This window comes from Drosophila sechellia, chromosome 2R, assembly GCF_004382195.2.
Source record: "Drosophila sechellia strain sech25 chromosome 2R, ASM438219v1, whole genome shotgun sequence".
Taxonomy (NCBI): Eukaryota; Metazoa; Arthropoda; class Insecta; order Diptera; family Drosophilidae; genus Drosophila; species Drosophila sechellia.
Genome location: NC_045950.1, coordinates 16,566,283 through 16,589,476, shown reverse-complemented (window position 1 = coordinate 16,589,476; position 23,194 = coordinate 16,566,283). Strand labels below are relative to the sequence as shown.

General features: G+C 42.0%; 7 protein-coding genes across 8 annotated transcripts; 3 read left to right on the top strand and 4 right to left on the bottom strand.

Moving 5' to 3' along the window:
* Nucleotides 1–4,389: 4,389 nt before the first annotated feature.
* On the top strand, nt 4,390–5,328 carry LOC6610080 (synaptic defective enhancer 1). Of its 2 annotated transcripts, XM_002034660.2 has the most exons (5): nt 4,390–4,562; nt 4,618–4,647; nt 4,829–4,903; nt 5,020–5,088; nt 5,157–5,328. In XM_002034660.2, the coding sequence occupies exons 1-5, from the start codon at nt 4,467–4,469 to the stop codon at nt 5,229–5,231; spliced, it is 345 nt and encodes a 114-aa protein (XP_002034696.1). In that variant the 5' UTR covers nt 4,390–4,466; the 3' UTR covers nt 5,232–5,328. The 2 variants fall into 2 exon arrangements, with proteins under 2 accessions (XP_002034696.1, XP_032572241.1); XM_032716350.1 differs by lacking the exon at nt 4,829–4,903 and having other exon boundaries at nt 4,406–4,562.
* A 187-nt stretch (nt 5,329–5,515) lies between these two features.
* Nucleotides 5,516–5,962, top strand: LOC6610079. The gene has a single exon (XM_002034659.2). The coding sequence runs from the start codon at nt 5,577–5,579 to the stop codon at nt 5,892–5,894; it is 318 nt and encodes a 105-aa protein (XP_002034695.1). The 5' UTR covers nt 5,516–5,576; the 3' UTR covers nt 5,895–5,962.
* A 40-nt stretch (nt 5,963–6,002) lies between these two features.
* On the bottom strand, nt 6,003–8,231 carry LOC6610078 (bleomycin hydrolase). Its single transcript, XM_002034658.2, has 2 exons — nt 7,508–8,231; nt 6,003–7,450 (listed from the first exon to the last, which is right to left on the bottom strand). The coding sequence occupies exons 1-2, from the start codon at nt 8,099–8,101 to the stop codon at nt 6,563–6,565; spliced, it is 1,482 nt and encodes a 493-aa protein (XP_002034694.2). The 5' UTR covers nt 8,102–8,231; the 3' UTR covers nt 6,003–6,562.
* A 971-nt stretch (nt 8,232–9,202) lies between these two features.
* On the bottom strand, nt 9,203–10,112 carry LOC6610077. The gene is made up of 2 exons (XM_002034657.2): nt 10,003–10,112; nt 9,203–9,944 (listed from the first exon to the last, which is right to left on the bottom strand). Exons 1-2 carry the CDS (start codon nt 10,067–10,069, stop codon nt 9,271–9,273), a joined length of 741 nt encoding a protein of 246 aa, XP_002034693.1. The 5' UTR covers nt 10,070–10,112; the 3' UTR covers nt 9,203–9,270.
* A 580-nt stretch (nt 10,113–10,692) lies between these two features.
* LOC6610076 lies at nt 10,693–11,503 on the bottom strand. Its single transcript, XM_002034656.2, has 2 exons — nt 11,151–11,503; nt 10,693–11,081 (listed from the first exon to the last, which is right to left on the bottom strand). The coding sequence occupies exons 1-2, from the start codon at nt 11,209–11,211 to the stop codon at nt 10,948–10,950; spliced, it is 195 nt and encodes a 64-aa protein (XP_002034692.1). The 5' UTR covers nt 11,212–11,503; the 3' UTR covers nt 10,693–10,947.
* Nucleotides 11,504–14,973: 3,470 nt separating this feature from the next.
* Nucleotides 14,974–15,893, top strand: LOC6610075 (keratin, type I cytoskeletal 9). The gene has a single exon (XM_002034655.2). The coding sequence runs from the start codon at nt 15,072–15,074 to the stop codon at nt 15,798–15,800; it is 729 nt and encodes a 242-aa protein (XP_002034691.1). The 5' UTR covers nt 14,974–15,071; the 3' UTR covers nt 15,801–15,893.
* Nucleotides 15,894–17,561: 1,668 nt separating this feature from the next.
* On the bottom strand, nt 17,562–18,085 carry LOC6610074 (gram-negative bacteria-binding protein 3). Its single transcript, XM_002034654.2, has one exon. The coding sequence runs from the start codon at nt 18,061–18,063 to the stop codon at nt 17,605–17,607; it is 459 nt and encodes a 152-aa protein (XP_002034690.1). The 5' UTR covers nt 18,064–18,085; the 3' UTR covers nt 17,562–17,604.
* Nucleotides 18,086–23,194: the final 5,109 nt, after the last annotated feature.

Genomic DNA, 23,194 nt, shown 5'->3' with positions numbered 1-23,194 from the left:
TCAAACACTTAAAATAATGGCTTTATTTCGCAGCTAATGATGCAAACTAATGATCTATATCACAATCTGGACGAATTTTAAAAATAAAATTTTGGCCATTTTTCGCATTTTTTATAAGGGGTAACATCATCAAAATTTGCAAAAAAAGGTCAAAAATTTAAATGCTTAAATTTTTTATGCCATTTGATTAGGAATGTGTTTGCGAGTTCAACAAGGTATAACATTCAAAATTTGGACCATAAAATCGCTTGTTTTGGCCAAAAATGTCGAAAAATGAGTGTTACGACCATGGCAAATGTTTATAACTTGGCCAAAATGCGTCAAACACTTAAAATAATGGCTTTATTTCGCAGCTAATGATGCAAAATAATGATCTATATCACAATCTGGACGAATTTTATAAATAAAATTTTGGCCATTTTTCGCATTTTTTATAAGGGGTAACATCATCAAAATTAGCAAAAAATGGTCAAAAATTAAAATGTTCAAATTTGGATGCCATTTGATTAGGAATGTGATTGCAAGTTCAACAAGGTATAAAATTCAAGATTTGGACCATAAAATCGTATATTATGGCTAATATTGTGATTTTTTGGGCGGAAAATACGGATTTCCGCATGTCCGGAGTAAATTCTGTTGAAAACCTAATGCTGAAAATGCTGAACTAGATGAGTACAAAGTAAATAATTGTTTTAATCAATTCATTAGTTATGACTGGTGTCGCCATTCCTTTTCGCATCGAAAGAAGTATGAATGGGGAGCTGGAGATCGATCCATTATCATCGCAAGGTACTCCTAAGAAAGCCTGTTACACACGTTTCCCCGCTTAATGCCCGACACGTCCCAGGCTTTGGGGCGTGCTAAGCTGTCTGTCCGCTCCGCTGGCTGCCAATACATACATATGCATGTATTTCTTGCAGTGTTTGCTGGGGCATGGCAGTGTCATAAATATTCTTTGCCGCTGCTTTATTCCTTGCCCCGACAACGACAACGATGACGACTACGAGAAAGCAGTTTACCAATAATGCAAAACATCCCAGCTGGGAAGGGGTTGTGGGTGAATCGGTGGCCAACTCCTGGGTCCCCATTTGGTTACCTTTCACTGGAAGAAAAGTTCATGCACAAAATGGAAAAAAAACCTAAAATACAAAATGTTTTCGTTACTAGTTCACAAACTCATATAGTATTTGATTCGAAAACACTTATAAATATATACAAAGTAAATAGAAATGAGTGCTACTCTAAAAATAAAACACTGTTGAAATGGTTATACGCCATTTTTATCTTTTATGATGTATCACTTTATTGGGGCTAATAAATATCTATATTATATAGTCGACTCCAGGACAATTTCTCATCCAGTGTAGTTGTTGGCACTGGGATTGCCCAGCGAAGCGGCATAAGCTGCTTGGGCAACATCTCTAAAGCTCCTCGGCCTTCGATGCCATTCCGATGCAGAGTAGTCCCCAGTGACAGCGGCAATAGAGAGCTGGAGGAGCCACCAGGAGCAGGAGGCAAGGAGGCAAGGAGCTTGGAGCTGATGGAGCTGGAGGAGCTGCACTCGCTCCCACTGTGCATGTTTGCCGATTTGACTACGATTGCGGAAACGTATACAGTTCGTTGATCATTATCCGGTTCGTGATGCCCTCGTTTGCCGGCGACGTGATGCAGCTTTCCGTAGTTGAACTGCCCCTATTGAAGTTATTACCCAGTCGGTTTGCTGCGCGAGGGCATGGGCATGGGCATGGGCAGGGCACGGGTATCGGGATCTGGTTATTTGGCGAATATGCATCGACAACTAAAACACATTTCACCGGCACTCCCGGCGCGTCTGGTTTATGTTTTGCATTAGCGCAATGCCTCCACTTGGGCCGGGCACTTTGTCAATTGGGGCAGTGGGGCATTAATTTCACTGGCTACTTATAGCGCATTAAATGGCGGCATTCAGATCTATGGGTTCCTAATGGCCCGGCTGGTAATTGAATTTTTCATTCCCTTTAATGCCATTTAAGTGGCTAGTGAAAAGCTTTCAAATTTCTACATATTTTTTTCGGTTCTATTTGTGTACATTTCAGGGAAATTGAATGTAATTCGCTGTGTTGAGCACACACGAAACAATTAGCCCTATTTATCTTTAAAATATTGTTTCATTACTAATCCCATATTCACAACAAATTAACGAGATCTCTCCATATCCCTCGCTGACAATTACTGACAACTGGAAAATTAGTCACTGCAGTGAATTTTGGCAACATGGGCACTTCCTGTGTAGCATTTAGCTTCGGTTTGAAATCAATATTCGCAACTCAAAACGGGCGAGCATTTCAAATGGCGATGACAGCTGACAGCGAGGCGAAGAAGCTGCTGCTCAAAATCAAATTAGAGCAAATGCGAAGTACTTGAAGGAAATGCGCTGCAAGCACAGGAAACCGGAAGAGGGAAGAACAAGAGCAGCGCCAGAAGAAGTGGGTTGGAAGGGCGGTGGGATCACCCGCAGGGGGAGGCAAAAGGTAAAATCAAATAACAAAACCTGATTGAATTGAAACTGAGGTAAGCTGCCAAGCGAACTGATTTATTGATTTTCAAGCAGCATTTTCAGCTTGGCTTTGCAAATTGAATAAAGTGAAATTTTAGGCGCCTCTATTTCTCCCTGCACTCAATATTGTTCTATATGTACATACATACATATAGTATAGTTTTCCCTCGCTGTCACACACTTGTAACTTGAGTGCGACAAATCGCATTTACTTGGATTGTTCTGCTTTAATAAACATATTGGCTTACAGCCAATTTTAAATTGTGTAAAATGAGCATTTTCACTTTGTATATTCTGATATAAAACCTATCAAGAATGGATATAGTGTTTTTTTGAACTTTTTGATCGCTTTCATATGCATTTGGCGAGATCTGGTTGCTTTAGGCGCATCAAACATTTTATTTACAGCAAATTTACGCATTTTGGACTTTCGAACGTGGCATTTTTTATGTTTTTCGTATTTTTGTCGTTTGTTGTTTGCGTTTGGCGTTGAGTAGCGGAAATAGTAAAAGTTTTCTAATGAGAAAAGTTTCCTTATAGACAAAGAGAGGAAGCGCCGGCGACAGAGACAGCAGTATCTTGAGGGAGTGAGATGGCAGGCGGGTGAGAGAGAGAGACACCAAACAGAAGTGCTGCAGGAGAAACAGAGATGGAACGACATCCTTGTTCGTGGTGTATTTAATCAGTTGCCTTTTCGCTGCTGTTTCTGTCTTCTTCGCACACTAAAAAAATTATTTCAATATATTTGAAAATTTAAACAAAATTCCAACTGTATACCGGAAAATAATTTAATGTATAGGATATTTCAAATATATATGGTTACCTTTTAAAATCGGGTATTAAACGACCAGTAAAAGTGTCATAACTTCCATTATAGCCAAGTATACCTGTTTTCTATGAGTGCACTCCTATTTCTTCCTTCGAAGGATGTGCGAGTGTTCACATCAAAAACTAAACACGTCAAAGTAAGCAACGGAAATGAGAAAAAAGTGCGCTTATTTATTTTTGTACTTTCTTTTCGACCGAACCCCCCCGCTTCCCCACCGCCCCCTGTTGACAGTTTTTTGCGTTGCCGCCTGCACTTCTGTTTGACTTGACAAAGGAGCGAGCGAGAGGGAGGCGGAGTGGGACAAGGACAGCGAGATCCCAGCGGCGACATCAAAGCGCGTTATAATTCCGAATTATGCAAAGCTTAGCAAACGTGGACGCATTGTGGCGTTTATAAGCGGAAATAATGAAAAATAGCGCAAGACGCGGCGTCATTTGTCGCCTTCGCGTGGGCGAAAAGATGGGGGCGTGGCCAAGCGGAAGCGGCAGCAGATTGTTGCATAACGTTGTAACGGCAACAATACCGGAACACGGAGATTGCAGCTGTAAACCGAATTCGCTGTAACACCTTGACTACTTGCAATCTAAAAGCTGCACTGAGAAAGACATGCACAAGTACCAGATGACAAATCTATCACAAACACATAGATTTTACTTAATTCACAGATACTTCCATTAAAGATACTTAAAAACCATTGCTCAATTTTCAACTTGAAATAAAAAAGTCATAATATTACATTTTATTTTGCAATATATCTTACATTTCTCAGTCGAATAGAATTATTTGATCATGCTATCATTTTAAGTTTCCCACTCAAGCGGCAACTTTGTCTGTTTCGCGATGTATCTGCAAGATGCATCTTGGCAAATAATTATTTAATACGCTATTAACGTGTTTTTGTCTATCGTCTGCCATGTATCGGCCACAACTTTACAAGATTCTGGATAGCGTTTTTAACAAGGCAATTAAATGTTGCTCCCAGTGGATTTATGGGGTATATAAAGAAGTCGAACTTGCAGCAAACGTACAGCAAAAGCCAAACGAATTGTACGGGTCATTTTCAACCATTTTAGTGAGCCGTAAGAACGTGACAGCTCGGAAATGAAGCTATTCTGCGTTGTTTTGGTTATTTACGTTGTGGCTCTGACCCTCTCCGGAGTCGATGGACGTGGTGGGGGCACCACAAACGGAGTGGAGGTAGGATTCGGTGGTTTAGTGACCTATCAACGGGCTTAATCGTCTCTCCTTGCAGGAACCAAAGTTCGTCGGTTTGTTCAGACGGGTGAGTACACAAAGAATGGGTCAAACAGAAAGCCAGTGATTGCTCAGACTATTGGCCCCAAAAACCAAACTAAAGGCGCCAGAACAGATGAAGCAACTAGATGCCCAGGAGGCACTACACTGGCGGCGCATTCACAATTTAGCACTCCTAATGCAAAATTATGTTAAATGCCTACTTCTAGGCAAGGCGCCATGTCCCCGCAATGAAATCCGCCCTACTTCACGGCAACGAGCCGCCTCCACCTCCGAAATTCCGAGTAAGAACTTAGATAAATTTAGTAATTATACATCGTATATGGAATTTCTGAAGGGCTTCTCATTGTGTGAATAGATTTTGATATACATTAATACTAAATTGGCGAAATATTTTCAGTCCCGTCGTGATGCATTGGAGGACAACCTCGTGGCCAATGATAATCCTCCACCACCTCCGCAGTTCAGAGTAATTACAGACCGCTGTTCGAAATAAGTAAAGCGATCTTTAACCCATTACTATTCCTCCATCCTCAGCAACGTCGTCAGGCTCCACCCGGAATGCCACCCCCGCCAGACGGCCTTCCACCACCACCCCAGTTCCTCCTCTAAAGTAACTTGAATGTAAAGCATAAAGTTGGACGTTTGTGCATGTATTTGGGAACCACATCGAAGCTAATAAAAGTAGTTTGAAGCATTCCAAAAAGTACCACACCCGAATTTCCTTAAGCCATTAACCATAAACCATAGGTTGTAATTTTCTGGGAAATTCATCGGGCTAATACCTTGTGCAGCTGCTCTGGGGATAATGGGTCCATAATCCTGTGGCAGGTAGAGAAGAAAACCTGTTCTACCTGTACCATCATATCTATTGCTCCTATTTAAGGTGAGTCCGTGCTCTTCAGAAATCAGTTTACATTTGCCAACAGATCGTACAAGACACACATACTCTTTGAGATGAAGTTCGTGGCCATTCTTCTGCTGAGCAGCCTCACCATTGCGATGGTTTTGGCATTTCCTGATAACGACGATAAAAATGTTCTTGTGCCAGTTGATATGCAGCATGTCGCTCCACTGGCCGCAGCAGCAGATCCCCCAACGTCGGCAGACCAAGTCTCTAACAGCATACGCGGGCCACGTCATCTGCTGAGCAAGTGGTTCCTGCCCAAGACCGTGGTGGTGCAGCCAGTGATTGTGAAGCAGGTGGCTCCAAGGCAGTATCCCGGATACGCACAGCCCTATTCGTACTACAACCAGGGCGGAAGCTACTGGTAGATATTAAGCAGCTATTTGTAACAGAATTTAATAAAATAAAGACGCCTGGCCTTTAAGTCAAAGATTAATTTTGTTGTTCTTTATTTTGTGCGATGGCAAATTCCTTAGAGTAGCAAATCCCTTAAGTTAAAAACAGTCGCCGTCTTGCTGGCCACGCCAACAACTCTCGTCGAGAACTCCCTAATGCCTAATTAGTCATGCCGGGCACGTAGGAGCGATTCCCGAAAAACTTAGTGAAGGTCGCGCCTCGGTGACGATGACAACAACTGCCACAAAGGACACAACGTTGCGGGATTTTTAAATAATTTTATACAAGCGATTGGCGGCTGGCACTAGAGTTCGCAGGAAACTCAAAAATGGGACACTTTAAACGAAATTGTAGTCAATTGTGTACTACTTATGTTAATTCAGCATTTACTAAAACTATTTTCAACAAGCAACAAAACTGCGTTCATCACTGGCTATTTTTGTACTCTTATTTACAAGTAAAGTAGAAGGGTAAAGGGTATGGAAAAACGTTTCCATTTTTACTTAAAAACCTCGGGGATTAAAGAAATGTTCAGCGATTTGTTATAATATTTCTAAATATAGTAAATAGTAAATGTATTTTTCAATACAACTAATGGTCACATCTTATGAACGGTTTGTTTTTGGTTTTGAACAATGTTTTAATTAAGTAATGCGCCCATGGGATCCCAAGCAGGCAGTTCCTTCCATTTGGGTATCCTTGCGGCATGTAAAACACCCGGTGGAACAAATTTTTCATGGACCACAATCTCAAAGGCGTACTCCCTTAACCATTCGGCGTCCAATTTGTTATCCGCTGGCTTGACGGACTTCTTCTTTAATGCCTCCGTATCCCTTTCGTCCATATCCTGTTCAGTAGGACCTCCGGTGGCTGCGGACTCGCCCATTGTGGATGCGTTTATGAAGCGAAACTGTACGGGCTGTTTCAAGGTGTCCAATCCAACGGATGTAAGCAGTAGGGCTGAATCCCGTCGGGATGCCCTGTAGTCAAGTCTCTCTGCTTTGGTGAGCGACTCGCCCACTTTAAAGCCAAATAGCAAATCAAATTGATGCGATCTTAGGCTAAATGCACCGGACTTCGAACTGAATGCCCTACGAATGTCGCAGGCCATCCAAACGTGTTTATCACCTTCCAGAGAATTCACCATGATCTGCATTATGACGTCCATTGATTGGTTATTATACCTATGAGGTTTGCCGCCCATCATATTCGAGCTGTTGGTGACCTGGTAGTTGCTATGGTAGCTGGATGAGATTCGCGGATCGTGACCCAGACAGACAAAGGCGTCTAGATTCACCTTACATCCTATCATAGCTTCGTAGAAATGGACCGCTGTCAAATCATCCAGGCACTGGTAACGCTTTTTGTTGTCGTAGAAGGACCAGGTGAAAACCTTGGGAGGTTCACCAAGGCAGATGCATATTACTTTAAAGAGATGCGGAATCATTTCTTGAATGAGATCGGGCAGATGGCAGCCATTCCCATTAAAGGTGAACTGGGCATGCAGCATGCAGGCATATTCACGGAGCTGTAGGTGAAGGGAATATATATGTATATAATATTCAGTGCAATACAAAATACCAACCTTACTCCTCAGTATGACGTTCATTTTTGTAGTTCGCTGAGTGGATGGGAGGTAGCACTTCTTGGGCATAACTCCGTATTTCTTGACCAGATTAACGAACATTTGCCAGTTGCCGCCATCTGGCACTGGGTTCTTCAATAAATTGCGAAAGCAGTGCCCATCCAGCGGTTCGCATCGCATTAGAAGATCAGCGACCGTCCACAGGAAGTAGTTGCATCGCTCTAACTTGTGCCAGAAAAACAAATGTGCGGCGGAGAGTTCAAAGTCCAGTGGAAGCGGAAACTTTCTGTCCATCTCCTGGCACAGCAGGTCCAGGCCCGTGCAAATCCATCCAGGACCTCCGGCAGTGGCCTTGCCCTGCCTGCTCAACTCTATCCAGGTTTTCACTCCCGACGAATCGGAGCGCAAGTCCGCCTCGGATCGCAGGCATACAGTGATGGGATCTTGAGCGGTGCACACATTCTGGGCCAGACGATTCAACGAAGACTCGTAAAAGGCGGAGTACCACGTGGAGCACTGCGGTTCGGTCAACAAAAAGCTCATTTTTGTATCTTGACGAGTGATCTTATTCCGAATATCCCAAGTGATTGGCATTAGAAAGCGCAGGAATAGACACTATAAATTTAGACCTATATTTCGGTCCGAATTCGTTTCGTCTATTTATTGCAATTAATTTAAAAGAAAAGCAGTTGTCAAGCGCAACGTGTACGGGCAATTGTTCACTTACAATCGATTATTTATCAATCCAATACTGGCTCGATTAAAAAAACACCCATCTCTATAAAAGATGCTCGCGCGTTTTTTTCTTCTCATAATTTGAATACCATTCAAATTTTGCTTTTAAGTTTAAATTTATAAATGAAATCATTAAGATTATTAAAAGTTCACCCTTCTCCGGATTCAGCTACAATGAACAACAACTATGGACACAGATAAGATACTTGGTTTGTACTGACAGCCCAACAACGAGGTCTATGGGTTCAAAATCAAGTTCTATATCAACCTTACACATTCTGAACGCCCGAAACTGCCACGCCCACACTTTAGAAAAATGTTTTCATATTTATTTTTATATTTTTATTAGTCCTGTAAATTTCTATCGACTTGCCAAAAAAGTCTACTAGTCGAATAAATTTGGCGCAGTCACTAGAACGAGTTTATTGTTTAATTTAATTTCAAATTGCGCTTTAGAAATACAAAATAAGCTGAAATTTCGTTCGGCCACCCCTAATTCAATTAAGAGCATTTTTTATAAACAAGGAAATGGATACACAGCAATGCAATTAGACAATTTGTGGCTGACAAAAGATCAAGGCCATTAATTAAGAATTTATTAAGTTTGCTTGGGAAAAATGAGAGCCCTGTGTCGTATTTACCAAGGTTCGTTGGGAAATTCCCTCATTTAAATACCAAGAACTGTTCATAAACACCGCCGCCAGCTCGGTAATTGTATTCCAATCGCCACACGCCCCTACAAACCAAGTCTGTTCGGCGATACTAAGCATTAGATTTTCCCGCTAATCAATCACATTTGCCGGGTGGCATTTCCCATTAATTGACCCAGCCACCCACACGCTTGTGGCCTCAGGTGGGTCAAATGGGAAGATTATGCCCAAAAACGAGGTCTGTTGTACTTGGATTACACACTAGAACAGTAGCTTCTAGCACACCTTAGCTTGTAAACATAGACTAGAATTAAAGTCAAGACAATTGCTGCAAATGCGCTTTATTTCGAGCGACTCGTGTACGATTACACTTGGCTTCTAATAGAAAATATTGCCCAGGGAATTCTGAAGATCTCTTTGAATATCAGCCATGGTTTTCTGGAGATTGGCGTGCACCTCATGCTGGATACGATCGGCATAGTTCTTTGCCTCCGCCTCTAATTTATCACGATTGTCGAAGGATTCGCGATCGCCCAGAAAGGTGCGTCCACCTGTCTTGGCAATCACCGTGTGATCGGCCAGTTCGATGACTATATCTCCATTGGAGTACTCCACCTGAGCCGGTTGTCCGTTGACGGTGACAGTTTCCTTTTCGTTAACCCCTTTTGCTTTTGGCTGGAATGTATAAACCTGGCCGTGATCATTGAGTTCGATGGCACCATTTATGATCCGAATACTGCGTCCATTGCTGTTCATGTAACTTCCATGACTTGCATCTCCAACAATGAAGCTATGTCCATCGCCCTGAATTACGCTGGATCCCGAGCCACCGTTGATGATAACATTGTTATAGCTCCCACCGTGGTGGTCATAATCCTGCGAGCTGTCATCTTCGCTGGAGTCGGCGTCCGTGATGATCCTGCGCCCATCGGATCCTATCAAAACTGTTTTGCCATCGGGTCCGCGAATGATTTGTCCGGCTCCGTTTGATAGGAAGGTGTTTCCATTGTTTTGAAGAATCGTCTGGTCCTCATTTCGCTGTATATTCGCAGCTATAAAGCACAATTTATTATTTCTTTCCGCTCATAAAAAGTATCTCTATATATTCACCGCTAGACAGAGAGGCGATGCCGGCCAGCAGGCCCAGTAGAATCCAAGCTCCAGTGTTCGAGCCCATTTTGCATTGACTATGCCAATACCAAGTGCGGTGCCAGCTATTTATACTGCGATACTACACCATCAAATATCGGCTCATCGCGCCGTAGTCGTTCTATATACTCTATAAGATCGGTTTTCAGTGACAGTGACTCTCGCGGAATAACAGATAAGGCGGAGGAGGTCAGCGGTGCAGTCTACCGGGAATTGCCACCGACGGACGGGTTTGTTTTGTTTACTTGCGATTGAGCAACAGAGGCACTTAGTCACTTCGTCACCGGCTTGCCAATTTACTCTCGATTTAGACGGATCGAGAGAGTGGGAACTGTGTCAAATTAAGATCGCTTTTTAGCCAGGCCAAAAGTACGCAGATGTGCCATAGAAACTGAAAAGTTGGGTGCGCTGCGATTGGCAGCGTACTGAAAAAAAATATTATAAAACACGTGCTGGCTTTGTTATGACGATCAGAATTGAAAAATTCGCATAAGCTTGTTTGCATACTTATCAGTGAGGATTATAATTTCATAGATTCTTTCGGTTCGTTCATTCGATTGGAATATTAGTTGAGCTTTTAGTTAAGTGGAATTGCTAGAAAAAATGTTAGTTAGTTAAATAATAATAATAATAATAAAATTTAGCTCCATATTCATTTTGCAATATTAGGCTTTTAATCTCTTTGAAATATTTTGGATCATACAGTATAGTAAAGGTTTATACTTAAATGTCATAGAAGTGACTATATTTAAGTGAGTGTGACCATGAATGAAGTATTAGCATACAAATGGAGTACGGTTCGACGAAAATCAATTGCAAAGCAAAGTAGTTGTAAAATTATTCATAAATTTACTGTAAAATGCAGCTTGACTTGGTTGTGGTCACGCCTCTGTCACTTGGATAAGATTAGTAACGCCACTTCCCGGTGTTTTTCGAATGGATGATTATATTGTCGGTGGAGTCTTCTCCGCCATTCCAGGCGGGTCCGCCATGCGGTCCAGAATTGGAGGCAGGTCCCCATTTCCACGGCATGCCATGCACTTCACAAATGACAAATGTGGTTTTATAATAATATAGATAATAGATATAGATATGGGAACACCACTCACCGCTGAGAACGACGAAGCAGAGCCAGAGCAAGAGCACCCAGAGTTGTTGACGGAGGTACATGGTCAAGCGGAGGAGTTCCAATGATGGGGCATAATATGGACACACTTGTTTTATACGGTTCCAATAGACAAGTAGCGCTCTATCTCTTATTCGAATCGTATCTCTTGGATTGCTTCGCACTCTCTCTCTCTCTCACTCTCTTATTGGCATTCTCTGTATCTTTATTTGTCCATGTTTGGATACGTGGAGGGATTCGATAATGGCTTAAGCTCTAGCGACTTATGCATAATGCAATTTTCTGTTCTTTGCACTCTTTTAATTCTCATTGAAGCCATCGTGCCACCACTGTCGAATGCACTCAGAGAAAAATAGGGTTAAGTACATCAAACTTAAAGTTTTAAATGAAATTATTGTTTACAAAAATATTTTTATATTTTTATTTTACCTTTTGCATATAATTTAAAAAGTAAAATAATTTTAAGTTAAGAAACTAATTAAGTCATTAAGTAAATATTTATTTGAGTGTAGACGCACAATAGCCGGGCAATTAAAAAGTTTCGCCATGTGGCTACGTTTCTAATTATTTTCAATTGAATTGCTTTGCTATACGTACAACTTTTTCCATTGCTACTGCCATTAAACATATCGTGGAACTGCTCGGTCCCACCTCGGATCCCCGGCCATTGACATTATCCAATGTCCCCCGGCGTCGAGTGGGTTTATCGTGGCTTAGTGGGTGTATATACAGCTATCTAAGCTGCGCTGCATCGGGAAAAGTTAAGCTCTCGCCGAGCCAAGTTTCACAATAAAAATTAAACAGGTACTGCATTGTTTGTTAATGACAAGCGTTTCGTTGTTGCTGCTTTGTTTGAGTGGCCATGGATTTGGATTAGTTGAAAAAGTGGAGTGGTAGTGGAGTCACTCTGTTCAAATAAAGCAATTGTAAAGTGGAAAATAAAATGCCATTGCTGAAAGTTTGTCCATCACTAGGAAAAACTGAACGAGTGAAGAGAGCCAATTATTTCAGTGCCTTGACATGTTATTGAGCTCGTTGTTATGCTGAGTTTTGTTAGTCCATTGAGATTACAAGCACATGGTGATTTTTTTGCTCTCAAAATCCAACGATCACACTTATCAAATACTTATTATAAAACTAGAAAGCGAACTAGACGAGACTGTAATTGAATTCTAACTCTCAAGTGCAGGTTAAGAAGCTTCATTTAACCTAACTGTGTTGCTCTGGCTTTTATTGCCATCTACACTCGTTCTTTATTCAATTTATGTGCGACTTACATTAGCCCAACTGCAAAACCGAGATCAGAAACGTAGCCAAACGGCGGCAAGATAAACGACTTTCAGTCTGAAATACGGCTTGTATGCTGGCCAATGGATGTGGGTTTCCATTTTGGGGATTCGCCCGGGGGATTCCCATGCGCAATCTGCGCCTGGTCAAAGGCAAATGTGCGTTGTCCGTTGTGGATGCTGTTGTTGCTGCTGCTGCAGTGCGAATCGAATCGATTTGATTTTCCAATCAATTAAACTTTATATAAATTGCGTCTGCGATGCTAAATATAACAACAATTGCAAAGCGCGTTAGCAGCGACAGCAACAACAAACATTTCCACAAAGCACAAATAGAAAATAGCACTAGTGGTATTTGTTCGCTCATTCTGTTAGTCGCCCCCCTTTTTCTATCTTCGCACACACCTCTCTGTCTAACCCTCTAATTCGCTCTCTGTCACTCCTCAATGTCTCTATCAACGGCTGACTGCACAATCACAAAAGAATGTGTTCACAATGTGATCCCGACTGCACTGAGATTAATAAATTTATTGTATGTCTAAAATAATTTAATTACATGTATTAACATTTAATTTTGTATGTATTGCAGAAACATAAAGCACGATAGTCGTTTTATGAGTATATCTATTTGTGTACATTTTGGGTTTTCCAATTTTTTCGCAGTGTACATTTGTCAGTTGGTGGAAAGAGTGTGCCTAGTGGATGGTGGCGGATGAGTCAGGTTAGAGGAGACTGCATTTTGCACGACTTTGACTGCATGTTCGCATTTGGCAAATGTTTTGTGTGCGATTTTGAAATGCAGACGACGATGTTGGGCTGCTGCAGATGACTTGCGACGTGAGCCATTGTTAGAACGGTGTCAGTTGAAGATGGGGGTGGAGCTAAAGACACGGAAAGTGCATTTGATCAATCAAAAATGGAAGCAATCTCCAGTTTAAAGTACTTGCACCTGGGCAGGTGGTCCTAACGAACACAATTAGCCTAATAAGTAAACAACAACTTCGGGCAAAATGGGCGCCAGCGAAGCGACATTAATTGAATTATTGGGCAAGCTTTATAGGCATTACCTGCAAGGGGTTAGGGGCATTCATTAATGCTAATTGAGTACACAGCCAACGAATATGTACTTATACATATATATTTGTTATGATCCAGGACAACAACACGAGTGTTTTCAACCGTACCACCCATCAAATTACATTCTGAAGATGCAAATTTATTTACACGCTGCCTAATTTGGTTGTTTGGTGATAGAGAGTAGAGCGGAGGATTTAAGGCAATCTACTCAATCATTTTGAACCAATAAACTAATAAATTAGTTTCTAATTTGATGGAAGCCAATAATAGATTGCTGTTTATCAGAGATTTAGGCGGCTTAGATTAAGTAGTGAAGACGTCGCAGTAAGACCATGCGTTTATTTGTGAATTAATTGTAAAAGGGATCAATGTGGGCAATATATAAAATTATAAAATATTATACAGCTTAAATGGTTCATAAAAAGCACTTCTAAAACGCATTTTATATCAAATTTTAAGCTTACATTTTGTTTTATTTTAATTTCTTTTTTAAAGATACATAGAAAATGTGATTTTCGGTAAAAATCCGCATTGAATACATTTGCTTCCGCAGCAAAAACATCATCGACAACAGCCTGAAAAAGTTATGCAATTCTTCTCCATTTTGCTCAATTTTTTATTCCTGTCAGGACATTTTGCACTTGGACTAATTTCAAAGAGTCATATATCAGTCCTTCCCCAGCTCCAACTCACACACACACACAAAAACCCTCACGGAAAATTCCACTCTCTCCGCTTGTGAAAAGACACCTGTAGACTGGCAGCTCCCACTCCACAACCCCCCTCACCATCCAATTCAACGCCCACTAACCCCTTTTCACGGTGAAAAACCTGACAAATGTGCGTCAAGTTACTGGCAACTTATTTTCCACGGCCACGCCCCCGGTCCGCCCACAGTTTGAACCGAAGTTGAGCAAAAATATTTAACTTGGTGGCAGCGGAATCTTTTATAATTAATTTGCCACTCTGCCGGCTTTTTTACTCGCGGCTCCTTCGTCCAACAGCGGAAAACCTTTTTCCCGACTTGGGCGGCGGCTTCATATTTTACCCATTAGATGACGCCCGCATTTTCCTCAAATAGTTTCAACGCGAACACGTTCGCTGTCTTTAAGTTTTCTGATTGCGATTTATGGGGGTCGACGCCTGAAATAAAATACACTCGCGAAGAATCACCAAAAGGCTTAAGACATTAGATAAGGTTAGCTTATGTTTACCTAATGGTGAAAGGTTATTTCACAAACCTGTATAAATGAAGTGGAAAGATCTATTATATATTTACTAAAAATTCTCTACTTTGGAACAAAGATCTTGCAAGACAGTGTACTTGAGTTTTGAAAAAGACAGCAAAAGCTCACCGAAAGCTTCAATACTGATAAGTATTCTGTGAAGTCTTTAGTGATTGATGGGTTATCTGATTCATTGAGTTGTTTGCAAAGCCCTGTTTGCATAGTTCTGTTTATTTTCGGTTTTTTGCTGACGACAGATCGTAGAAAAAGCCCAAATCGCGCTGGAAGATCAGTCATCTCTTTGCGGGCTTAACAATGAGGTCGTTTTTGCTGGTGATGATGCTGTTGCTTGGAACAAGTTTGGCACAACTTGTTTACCGAGACTATAGCTCACAAATCGCTGGAGGATTTTATGGATCCCCTAGAGGACATGGATATGGATTGATAACTGGTGGAAGGCGGCCAGGAGGTCCATTCGAAAGTACTGATCAGGGAGGTTTGATTTCTGTAGTCGATACCGGAGGTCCCTTTGGTAATTATGGAAACTACGGACCAGTAAATGGAGGACCATTTGCTACCAAGCAGCAGGGAGGACTTATTTCCGGCGGAAGCAGCGGAGGACCCTTTGGCCAAACTGGCAGCTCCTTTGCCAAAGGAGGACTCATTTCTGGTGCCAACAGTGGTGGTCCTTTTAACAGATACCAAGGATTATATGGTTTGAATAGTGGAAGCGGTCTGATCAGTAAAGCTAATACAGGAGGACAATTTGCCAGTGATCAGCAAGGAGGCTTAATTTCCGGAGGAAGCTCTGGAGGACCTTTTGGTAATACTGGAGGTCCATTTGCCAACAGCAATCAACTTGGAGGACTGATTACTGGCGGAAACAGTGGAGGTCCCTTCGAGAGCAAAGAAGCGACAATCGATCACAGTGAAGGTGGTCTAATCGAAGGGGGTAAGACAGGTGGCTCTCTGGGCCAACACCAAGGAGGATTAGTTTCTGGAGGCAATAGTGGAGGCCCCTTTGGACAAGCTGAAAGTAGCTAAAATAAAATAGATTTAATAAGTCGCTTAAGTCATTTAGTTAAATATCACGTCTTTCACTTGTCTGTTATCAATAAAATTTCAATAATGCTTAAATGCCACAAGCATCAGCAGCTTAAGTAGTACATTAAGTGCTCTCCACCTGGGGCTTTAAAAAAAAAACCGTGTGTCAGTTTGCAGCGGCATATAACGTACACACATACACATATATATAGATATGTATTTTTTCCCCCACTTGGCGCATTAAGTTGTCGTCACAAGTCATTTTAGCGCCTTCCATGTGAAAAACGTTGCCCAATGTGCGCGTGTATATGGGCGTTAAATGAAGCATGTGCCGGTGTCCGTGTGATGGGGTGCTGCAAATGGGTGGTGCAACAGCTGGAGGGTGGCACTGGGTGGGTGATGCTGCAACTGCAACTGCCACAATCTTGCCGCTAGCTGGCAGTTTTCGCCAAGCGAAATGAGAAAATGAGAGCAGAACTGCCCGCAAATGTTGCTGACAGTTCGCTACCTCCATGCCACACATAAATGCACACAAATCCATCTGTATATAAGGCCACTATACATATTTACTTGCATATATATACACATGCATGTGTGTGATTGCAAAAAAGTGGAATAGCTTTACGAGCACCTCGCCGCATAAATGCTTAATGCACTGCAAATGAGTTGTGACAAATGGCCTGGCCGGGCATAAAATGATATATTTACCATTCCATTTACCAGTATTTTGGCCAGCACCTAAGCGACCCCACTCCAAGAGGCTATATTATATAATTTTTCTAATTCCTCGAGATCTGTTAGCGCTCAACTTCCCCGGCTGAAAGCGGTCAGCGAGCCAGGTCAAGCGCAAGGCAGCCAAAACCAACACAAAACAGTCGGCAAACAGGAGCGGATCGAGGTTATGGTTATGGGTAATAAGGGAAATGCTTAATATCTTTAAAAAATATATGATTAAATTTAGAATAGTGCCTCATCATTTTTTAAAGATTTTTAAATATACATTTGTAGTTATTAAGTTTCAGATTGGTTCTATAAAAGTAACTTCATAGAAGACCAATTTCGGGTCGATTAAATCACACCAATCTTCAACTTGAAAATAAAAACCTCTCAGCGCACGCAGAATCGAAAACTTCGAAATAACTAGAAGCTCAAGTGGAACTGAGATGGCTAAAAGTTTTATCTGCTTGCTGTTAGCCTCGAGGGAAAGTTAAATGGTCCAAGAGCAACCTTCTATGCAGTTGCAGTTGGGGTTGAAGTAGGTGGTGGTTTTGGTTACCTGGCATACCTGGCCAAATTCGATGTAGCATTTTTTGCGGTTGCATCTCTTCGATATATGGAGATACTTTTTTGGATGTCGCTGCTTAAACTCACTTGATGAACGGGCAGAGGGGAGTATGATGTTGAGTATGATTTATACGATCCGGATACTTACTTGCGTATCTGTGACAAAGTGTTTCTTTGATTTATAGCCCTAATGGGTAAAAACCAAACGATGCAATGGAAATACATTGTTCGCAGAATAAAATAATTCTGCTGTTAATATGCAGCGTTTAACAATAGAAATTTATAATCAATTTATAGAGAAGAATAGACCAGGTTGTTGTTATAAAAAAATAATAATTTGTGGCGCCATTTAGAATATAAAAGATATACTGATATCAGCTTGTTGGATTTGAGTTTTAAGTCTTGATAAAAATACCATTAAAAAACTGGACTTTCAAGCCCGAATCTCTAGACGAGTTTTCAAAATGTTAGTGTCAGTTCGAGGGTAATAAAATAATAAACACTTTTATTCAAGCATAGTTCATTGTACAAATATATTGAACGTGTTATGGCCGTTGGCCACAATCGGCTGGTGACCGCCGTTGGAGCCGTTGACATCGATTCTCTGGGAATCCCCCTGGCCGACCACATGCCTCTGGTTGTAGTTGTGGTAGTCGACTCCATGGTAACGCACCGTTGTCCAGTAGTACAGAACATCTCCGGGTTTAAGTTGATGGTTCCGGTTGCGATATGTCCAGCGTCCATTGCGAGAACTCACCACATCGGTGGCCCAGATTTGATCGCTCAGATCGTCCATTTCCTCGTTGACCTTGCCGTGAAAAGCGAATAGGGAAATGCCCGGCTCATCGGGAACGGAGACCTCGAATCCCTTCGGTGAGTTCACCTTGACAGTGGCCTTGGGCACATCGTAGGACACACTGGAGCCCACGGAAATTGCGACTAGGAGCAGATAGACTGGTAACTTGGAGTTTTGCGCCATGGCGATAGTAACTGGATTTGCCGGGAACTGAGGCTTCAACACGGCTTTTGTAGTCCACCATCTAAAGCTTATCTCGTCTGGCTGAGACTGGTTTTTTTGCTCCCTGTAAGCTGTGAATTTCCCGCCAGTGCATCCCCGTTGAACAAAAATTCTGACGCGTGCCTGAAAGTAAGCAATCAAAATATTTGCACAGAAATATTTTTAAAAAACTAGACCGTTTGTTGGGCGAAGAGCTTTTAGCTGTTCATATCCATGAATACGTTTTTTTTACTATAAATTTTGAATTAAACTCAGTTATAGCATAAATTTGATTTAAAATGAACTGCTCAAAGCTTGTTGTGAAAATAATGATAAATATTTTTAAATTCATTTTGTGGAAGATTTAATATGACTATTAACAACTAAATTAGCTAGAAATATATATATATACAAGTTAAGAAAATGTATAATGCCAGACCACTTTGCTATCCACCCCTGCAATCCGCGAATTCGACCGCGTGCGCCAAAATATGCAATACAAATATTTGCATAGCAATATTTCTCAAGAATGGAGCGGGTTGATAAAGAAGTGCTTTAATCTGCAATTCGCCACATGTGTGTGGTTTTCTTTGGGCCAACGACTCCTTTGTGCGATGCGACTACATATATGCGAGTACATAAATATATGCAGATGATCCGCCCGCCTTGTTGGCCACACAGCAATCCTGCGGCATTGTTGCCAGTCCTGTTTTACTTTTGGGCTGCAAGTATGTTATGCAAGTGCTTGCCGCTCACCTAAACACAGGCTTGGCATCCTTCGTTGGCATTTGCGTTGCAGACAAAGGGAGAGCAGGTCCTTCTAGTGGCAGCTTCTTAGACAGTCAATTGCTGTCAGTGGCCCAAAGTCAGGACGCAATGTTAACCATGTTGGCTTTGGGCTAGAAATTTACTCCAGTGCTTAAGGAACATTTACTAACTACGTTTGCGTTATTAGACAAAGTTTGGTAACTAATTTTGGCTTGTTAATGCAGTAGTTATTACGCATAATAGCCAATTTGGGAATCATTTTCTGATTACTTAGTGTTTATTTTTAATTCCAGAATTTTGAAAATATTGATCAGCATTTCTCCGCGTTTCCCGGCAGCGGACTTAAAGCGGCTTATATCCCAGGACAGAGCCTAACAAGATGGTAGTTAATTCCTAATTGCCCTGCTATTTGTCAAACAAAATGATTCAGCTAACTAACCCGGGCACAACTCACGCCGGACTGACAATTGTCCCAGAAACAACATTAAAACACAAAAGCGCAATATCAACTTCTGCACACGACCAAAAAAATAAGGATGGTGATGAGGATGGGTTGGGTTGAGTTGGGGAATGGGGGTTGGGGATTGGGTGCTGGGAAAACAAGCAAAGTCAAACCACAGCAAACCGAAACTAAATAGCCGAACATTTATACAAGCAATCTATCCGGAGCGGGGGCTCAATCTATTCATTCAGTCATTCGGGCGTCCACTCACTCGGTCATTCGTTCATTCATTCAGCTGTCCATGTCCATCGCAATGCGGGTCGGGTCGCGATGCCGGGGTCATCTATCCTCCAAATGTTTGCTGATGTTGCGCCCAAGCGGCTGGCGCTGATTTATAAGCTGCATGCCGCTGACCACTTGATTGCGTATCTGTATCTCGTCCTCGTCCTGCACGGTACGTATGTATGTGTGTGTAATTTATTTACGTTAACACGCGCTAGATGGCCGAAACCATGGCAAACACCCGAAAATACCAAATGCCTGCTGCAGAGGTGGAGGTAGAGCTGAATGTAGAGGCAGTGGATGAAGAGCTATTTTCATTTATTTTAAATGGCATAGAAAATTGCAAACTGACATTTTTCTGGCCCAAGTGCTCAGCTTCGGTTTTGGCCCTTTTCCATCTTTGCCATCGGTTTGCCAATGGCTTTGTGCACACAGCCGGAAATTTGTGTAGTTGTGTACTAGTTGGCAGTTAGATGCCGGGCCAGGTCCCCCAGACTGATTACCATGAAATTACATTGTTTCGCACTTAAAACATGCCGGCCAGTGTAAATGTGGGCCAAAAGCACACGCTCACACCCGTTTGGGGCTTAATTAAGTGGCCTGTTTTTATCTGTGGCAAACATTTCCTTGCTCCACCATACCCAAAACCGCCCAAACGGCATTGGATTTAATTGCTTGCATTTATTGTTAATTGATTTTATTTTTAGCAGTTTAGTATGGAGAGGTTTTTTCGGGCTGTCAGGTGCTTGCCTATTTATTCGGGCGTGATTTAATTTATATGGTATTTGCCTAAATTAAATGAAAATTGATTTAAAACTTAATCAATTTCTTTTTTTGCAAACTGTCAATGTTGCGTGCCAAAAGCCAACAGCAAAAACGTAAAAATGGCTTGTCGCTGCAGGAATTCCATTCATCAGTTCAGCATAATTTAATCAGCGGGCTGATACAATATTTTTCTGAATAATTTGGTGTACATTGCTGAGCGCATGTAATGCTTTTTGTGATGGATCAACTTGTCGCAAATGCCAAATTTAATATTCGTAAAAGTTACCAATAAGCCTTTTTTATGCAGAGCACATACGTGGATGTTTCTTGACATGAATATTTGATATTCAGATTTGTATGTTTTCCACAGGGCATTATAATTATTATCCCATGTTTGCTTTTGAACCTGTGTGACTAATATTCGGAATACTGATGAAAAATAGATAGTTGAAAATAGTGATTACTAATGATGTTCATAATAATTCTTAACATATTGGGTTTTGCAACTGGAATTTTTCAGTTACTAGTGTAGATAACAGCATTTGGCATTAATATTATGGCTTTAAGTGCACTAAGAGTTAAAACATTATGTTTCTGAGGTTGTCTCAATAGCTGTCCCATGTTGTCCTCATCGACACAGTCTTCGCTTATCCATCTCAATTTCCCATAATCAATTTTACTGAGCAGCTCCTGCCAGAGCAAACACCTTGGCATGTTTGTGTATATCTGGAGAGTAAGCAATAAGCCAAGCCAAGATCTATCCAAGCATACACCTGTCATAGCTCACACTTGGTCCGCATCCCATGGCTCCGCCGAATGTCTGTGTGCTCCCATTTTACGGACCGCAACCACTTCGCATGTAGCTCCTGCTTTACACATAAGTTCAGTTGCTCAAACACGAGGACAGTTTGGCTCAGACATCCCTCCATCACGCCCCCAATTCTACTTGGCCCCCATTGCCAAACACCACCCAAGGCTCCTTTTGCCATTGCGCACATATTTAAAGAGCAAACGTTTATCTAAGTTGTACCGTTGCGGTTTCCGTTGACATTCAAATGCGGAAGCATCTGTCGCCCAGCCGAGGAAACCCAGTGACTGCGACTCGAAGATGTTTCTCCACTCAGGACAGTCGTCGGTTGGGGAAGTTACTTGGGGCGTGGATCTGGCATCCACTTCCGATTTCACACGCACACGAGCGGGGGCCTGAGCACTAGATATTGCGAGGGTGGATCGTCGAGTAATCGCATTAATTAAGTTCTACCCGCTTTATGCCAAATGTAAAAAGTTTGGAGAAACATTCTAATAAGTGATGGAAAAGAAACAAAAGTTGCATTAAATCTTCCTTGTTCTTCAAAAAGTTAATAGGTTGCTTTATAAGTAAGGAAAACTCCTCGATCCCACCTCTGGGCGCTACGTAGCCGGATACATACTCCGCTGGGCATACACTAGTACTAGTTTCCCCATATCCCATTGGCGTTCCTGGCTGCGCACCCTCGAGGACTTTGCCACTTTGTAGTTGCTTTTGAATTCTCAAGTGTCGGCGTTGTTGGCGTCGTCAACTTTAAATGGTTTCGCTTACACCTCCAGCATGCCATTGAACAAATTAATTACTCGACAACTTTACAAGCGTTCCAGTGGCAGAGAGGCACCATTACCGCAAGTAGTGGAATGCCTCGTCTCTTCCGCGGAATCGTCGCTACCTTATGCTCAAGCGGCTGCTCATTAGAGTGCTGCATATTGTTAGAAAGTCGCCATCACCATCACCAACACCACCATCATCATCGTCCTTAGCATCATCGCCGGGATGCAGGATGTGGACCTGGGAAAAAGGGTGCACACGCATTTTCGATTGCTGAGCTCATTAATAACTGCGATCCTGGCCATGAATTTGTGCGCAATGTGAATTATGCCCCACGCCGGCCATTGGCCAACAATGGAGCCCAAATGGGCATTATTATAGCGATGGCAAGGTGCAGGCACGAGATTCATTCCATTCATCGTGAATTGAATAGCCTATAGAGTCAAAAAAATATGAGTTATATTACAACACAGCTAGGGATTAAATTATGATATTTCTTAGTTAATTTATATCCCTTTTTCGAGTGATCTTTAGTTAACGACTTTATTTTGTAGGTCGTAAACTCAGATTCTATCGCATATCTGATCTGGATCACGCCGTCAGCTCTGAAATTATTACAATGCAGCTGGCTAAATGGCCATACATTCTGTTTCTTGGCCGCTGCTATTTCAGTTCCCTGCTCCGATTTTGGCTGCACTCCCGCCATTTCGCACAGCCGGAAATTGGAAAAGTGTTGCTTTATGCGCAGATAGAACGGGAATTCGGGAGGCTGGAGGGGAATCTGTGGCTGGAACTTGGTGGGGAAGTCCTTTGGGGGCCTCTATGCATGTGGCAACCGGTGCAGGAGGTACTAACTCCGGAGTCCTGGCCATTGTTCTGATCAAAAAAGAAGGGCTTGGCCAGGATATTAATGCAGTTGGACGTGTAGTGTGCATCATCCCCCTCGTTTTTTGTTGTTTGGTAGTTATCCTGGAAAGCTGCTAATGGGGACTGTTGAGCATGCATGTCCGAGATGTGGGGATGTTGCTAAACAAGTGGGCACTTTTCAGCGGGATTGATTCATCCGGAAAGGCGAATTTAATATTTATGTAAACTCCATTTGCCCAATTGCGGTTCACAAAATTGTTGGGTGAGTCTTGCCGCATATTTGCCAAAAATTATTGTATCATTGACGAGGATTCTAGCATTTAACCATTAAAAGCATTTGGAATTATGGAGTTTCGCAGGCGCTTTTGTTGCCCAGCCAATCAATTGAATTTTATCCGCTTTTCGTTTTT

Coding starts and splice junctions, on each gene's coding strand:
- LOC6610079 (XM_002034659.2), top strand. CDS start 5,577: ATGAAGTTCGTGGCCATTCTTCTGCTGAGCAGCCTCACCATTGCGATG.
- LOC6610074 (XM_002034654.2), bottom strand. CDS start 18,063: ATGGCGCAAAACTCCAAGTTACCAGTCTATCTGCTCCTAGTCGCAATT.
- LOC6610078 (XM_002034658.2), bottom strand. CDS start 8,101: ATGCCAATCACTTGGGATATTCGGAATAAGATCACTCGTCAAGATACA. Junction 7,451..7,507: donor ACGTCATACTGAGGAGTAAG/GTTGGTATTTTG, acceptor CTTCACCTACAG/CTCCGTGAATATGCCTGCAT.
- LOC6610075 (XM_002034655.2), top strand. CDS start 15,072: ATGAGGTCGTTTTTGCTGGTGATGATGCTGTTGCTTGGAACAAGTTTG.
- LOC6610080 (XM_002034660.2), top strand. CDS start 4,467: ATGAAGCTATTCTGCGTTGTTTTGGTTATTTACGTTGTGGCTCTGACC. Junction 4,648..4,828: donor TCGTCGGTTTGTTCAGACGG/GTGAGTACACAA, acceptor GCCTACTTCTAG/GCAAGGCGCCATGTCCCCGC. Junction 4,904..5,019: donor CTCCACCTCCGAAATTCCGA/GTAAGAACTTAG, acceptor AAATATTTTCAG/TCCCGTCGTGATGCATTGGA.
- LOC6610077 (XM_002034657.2), bottom strand. CDS start 10,069: ATGGGCTCGAACACTGGAGCTTGGATTCTACTGGGCCTGCTGGCCGGC. Junction 9,945..10,002: donor CATCGCCTCTCTGTCTAGCG/GTGAATATATAG, acceptor TGTGCTTTATAG/CTGCGAATATACAGCGAAAT.
- LOC6610076 (XM_002034656.2), bottom strand. CDS start 11,211: ATGTACCTCCGTCAACAACTCTGGGTGCTCTTGCTCTGGCTCTGCTTC. Junction 11,082..11,150: donor CTGCTTCGTCGTTCTCAGCG/GTGAGTGGTGTT, acceptor TCATTTGTGAAG/TGCATGGCATGCCGTGGAAA.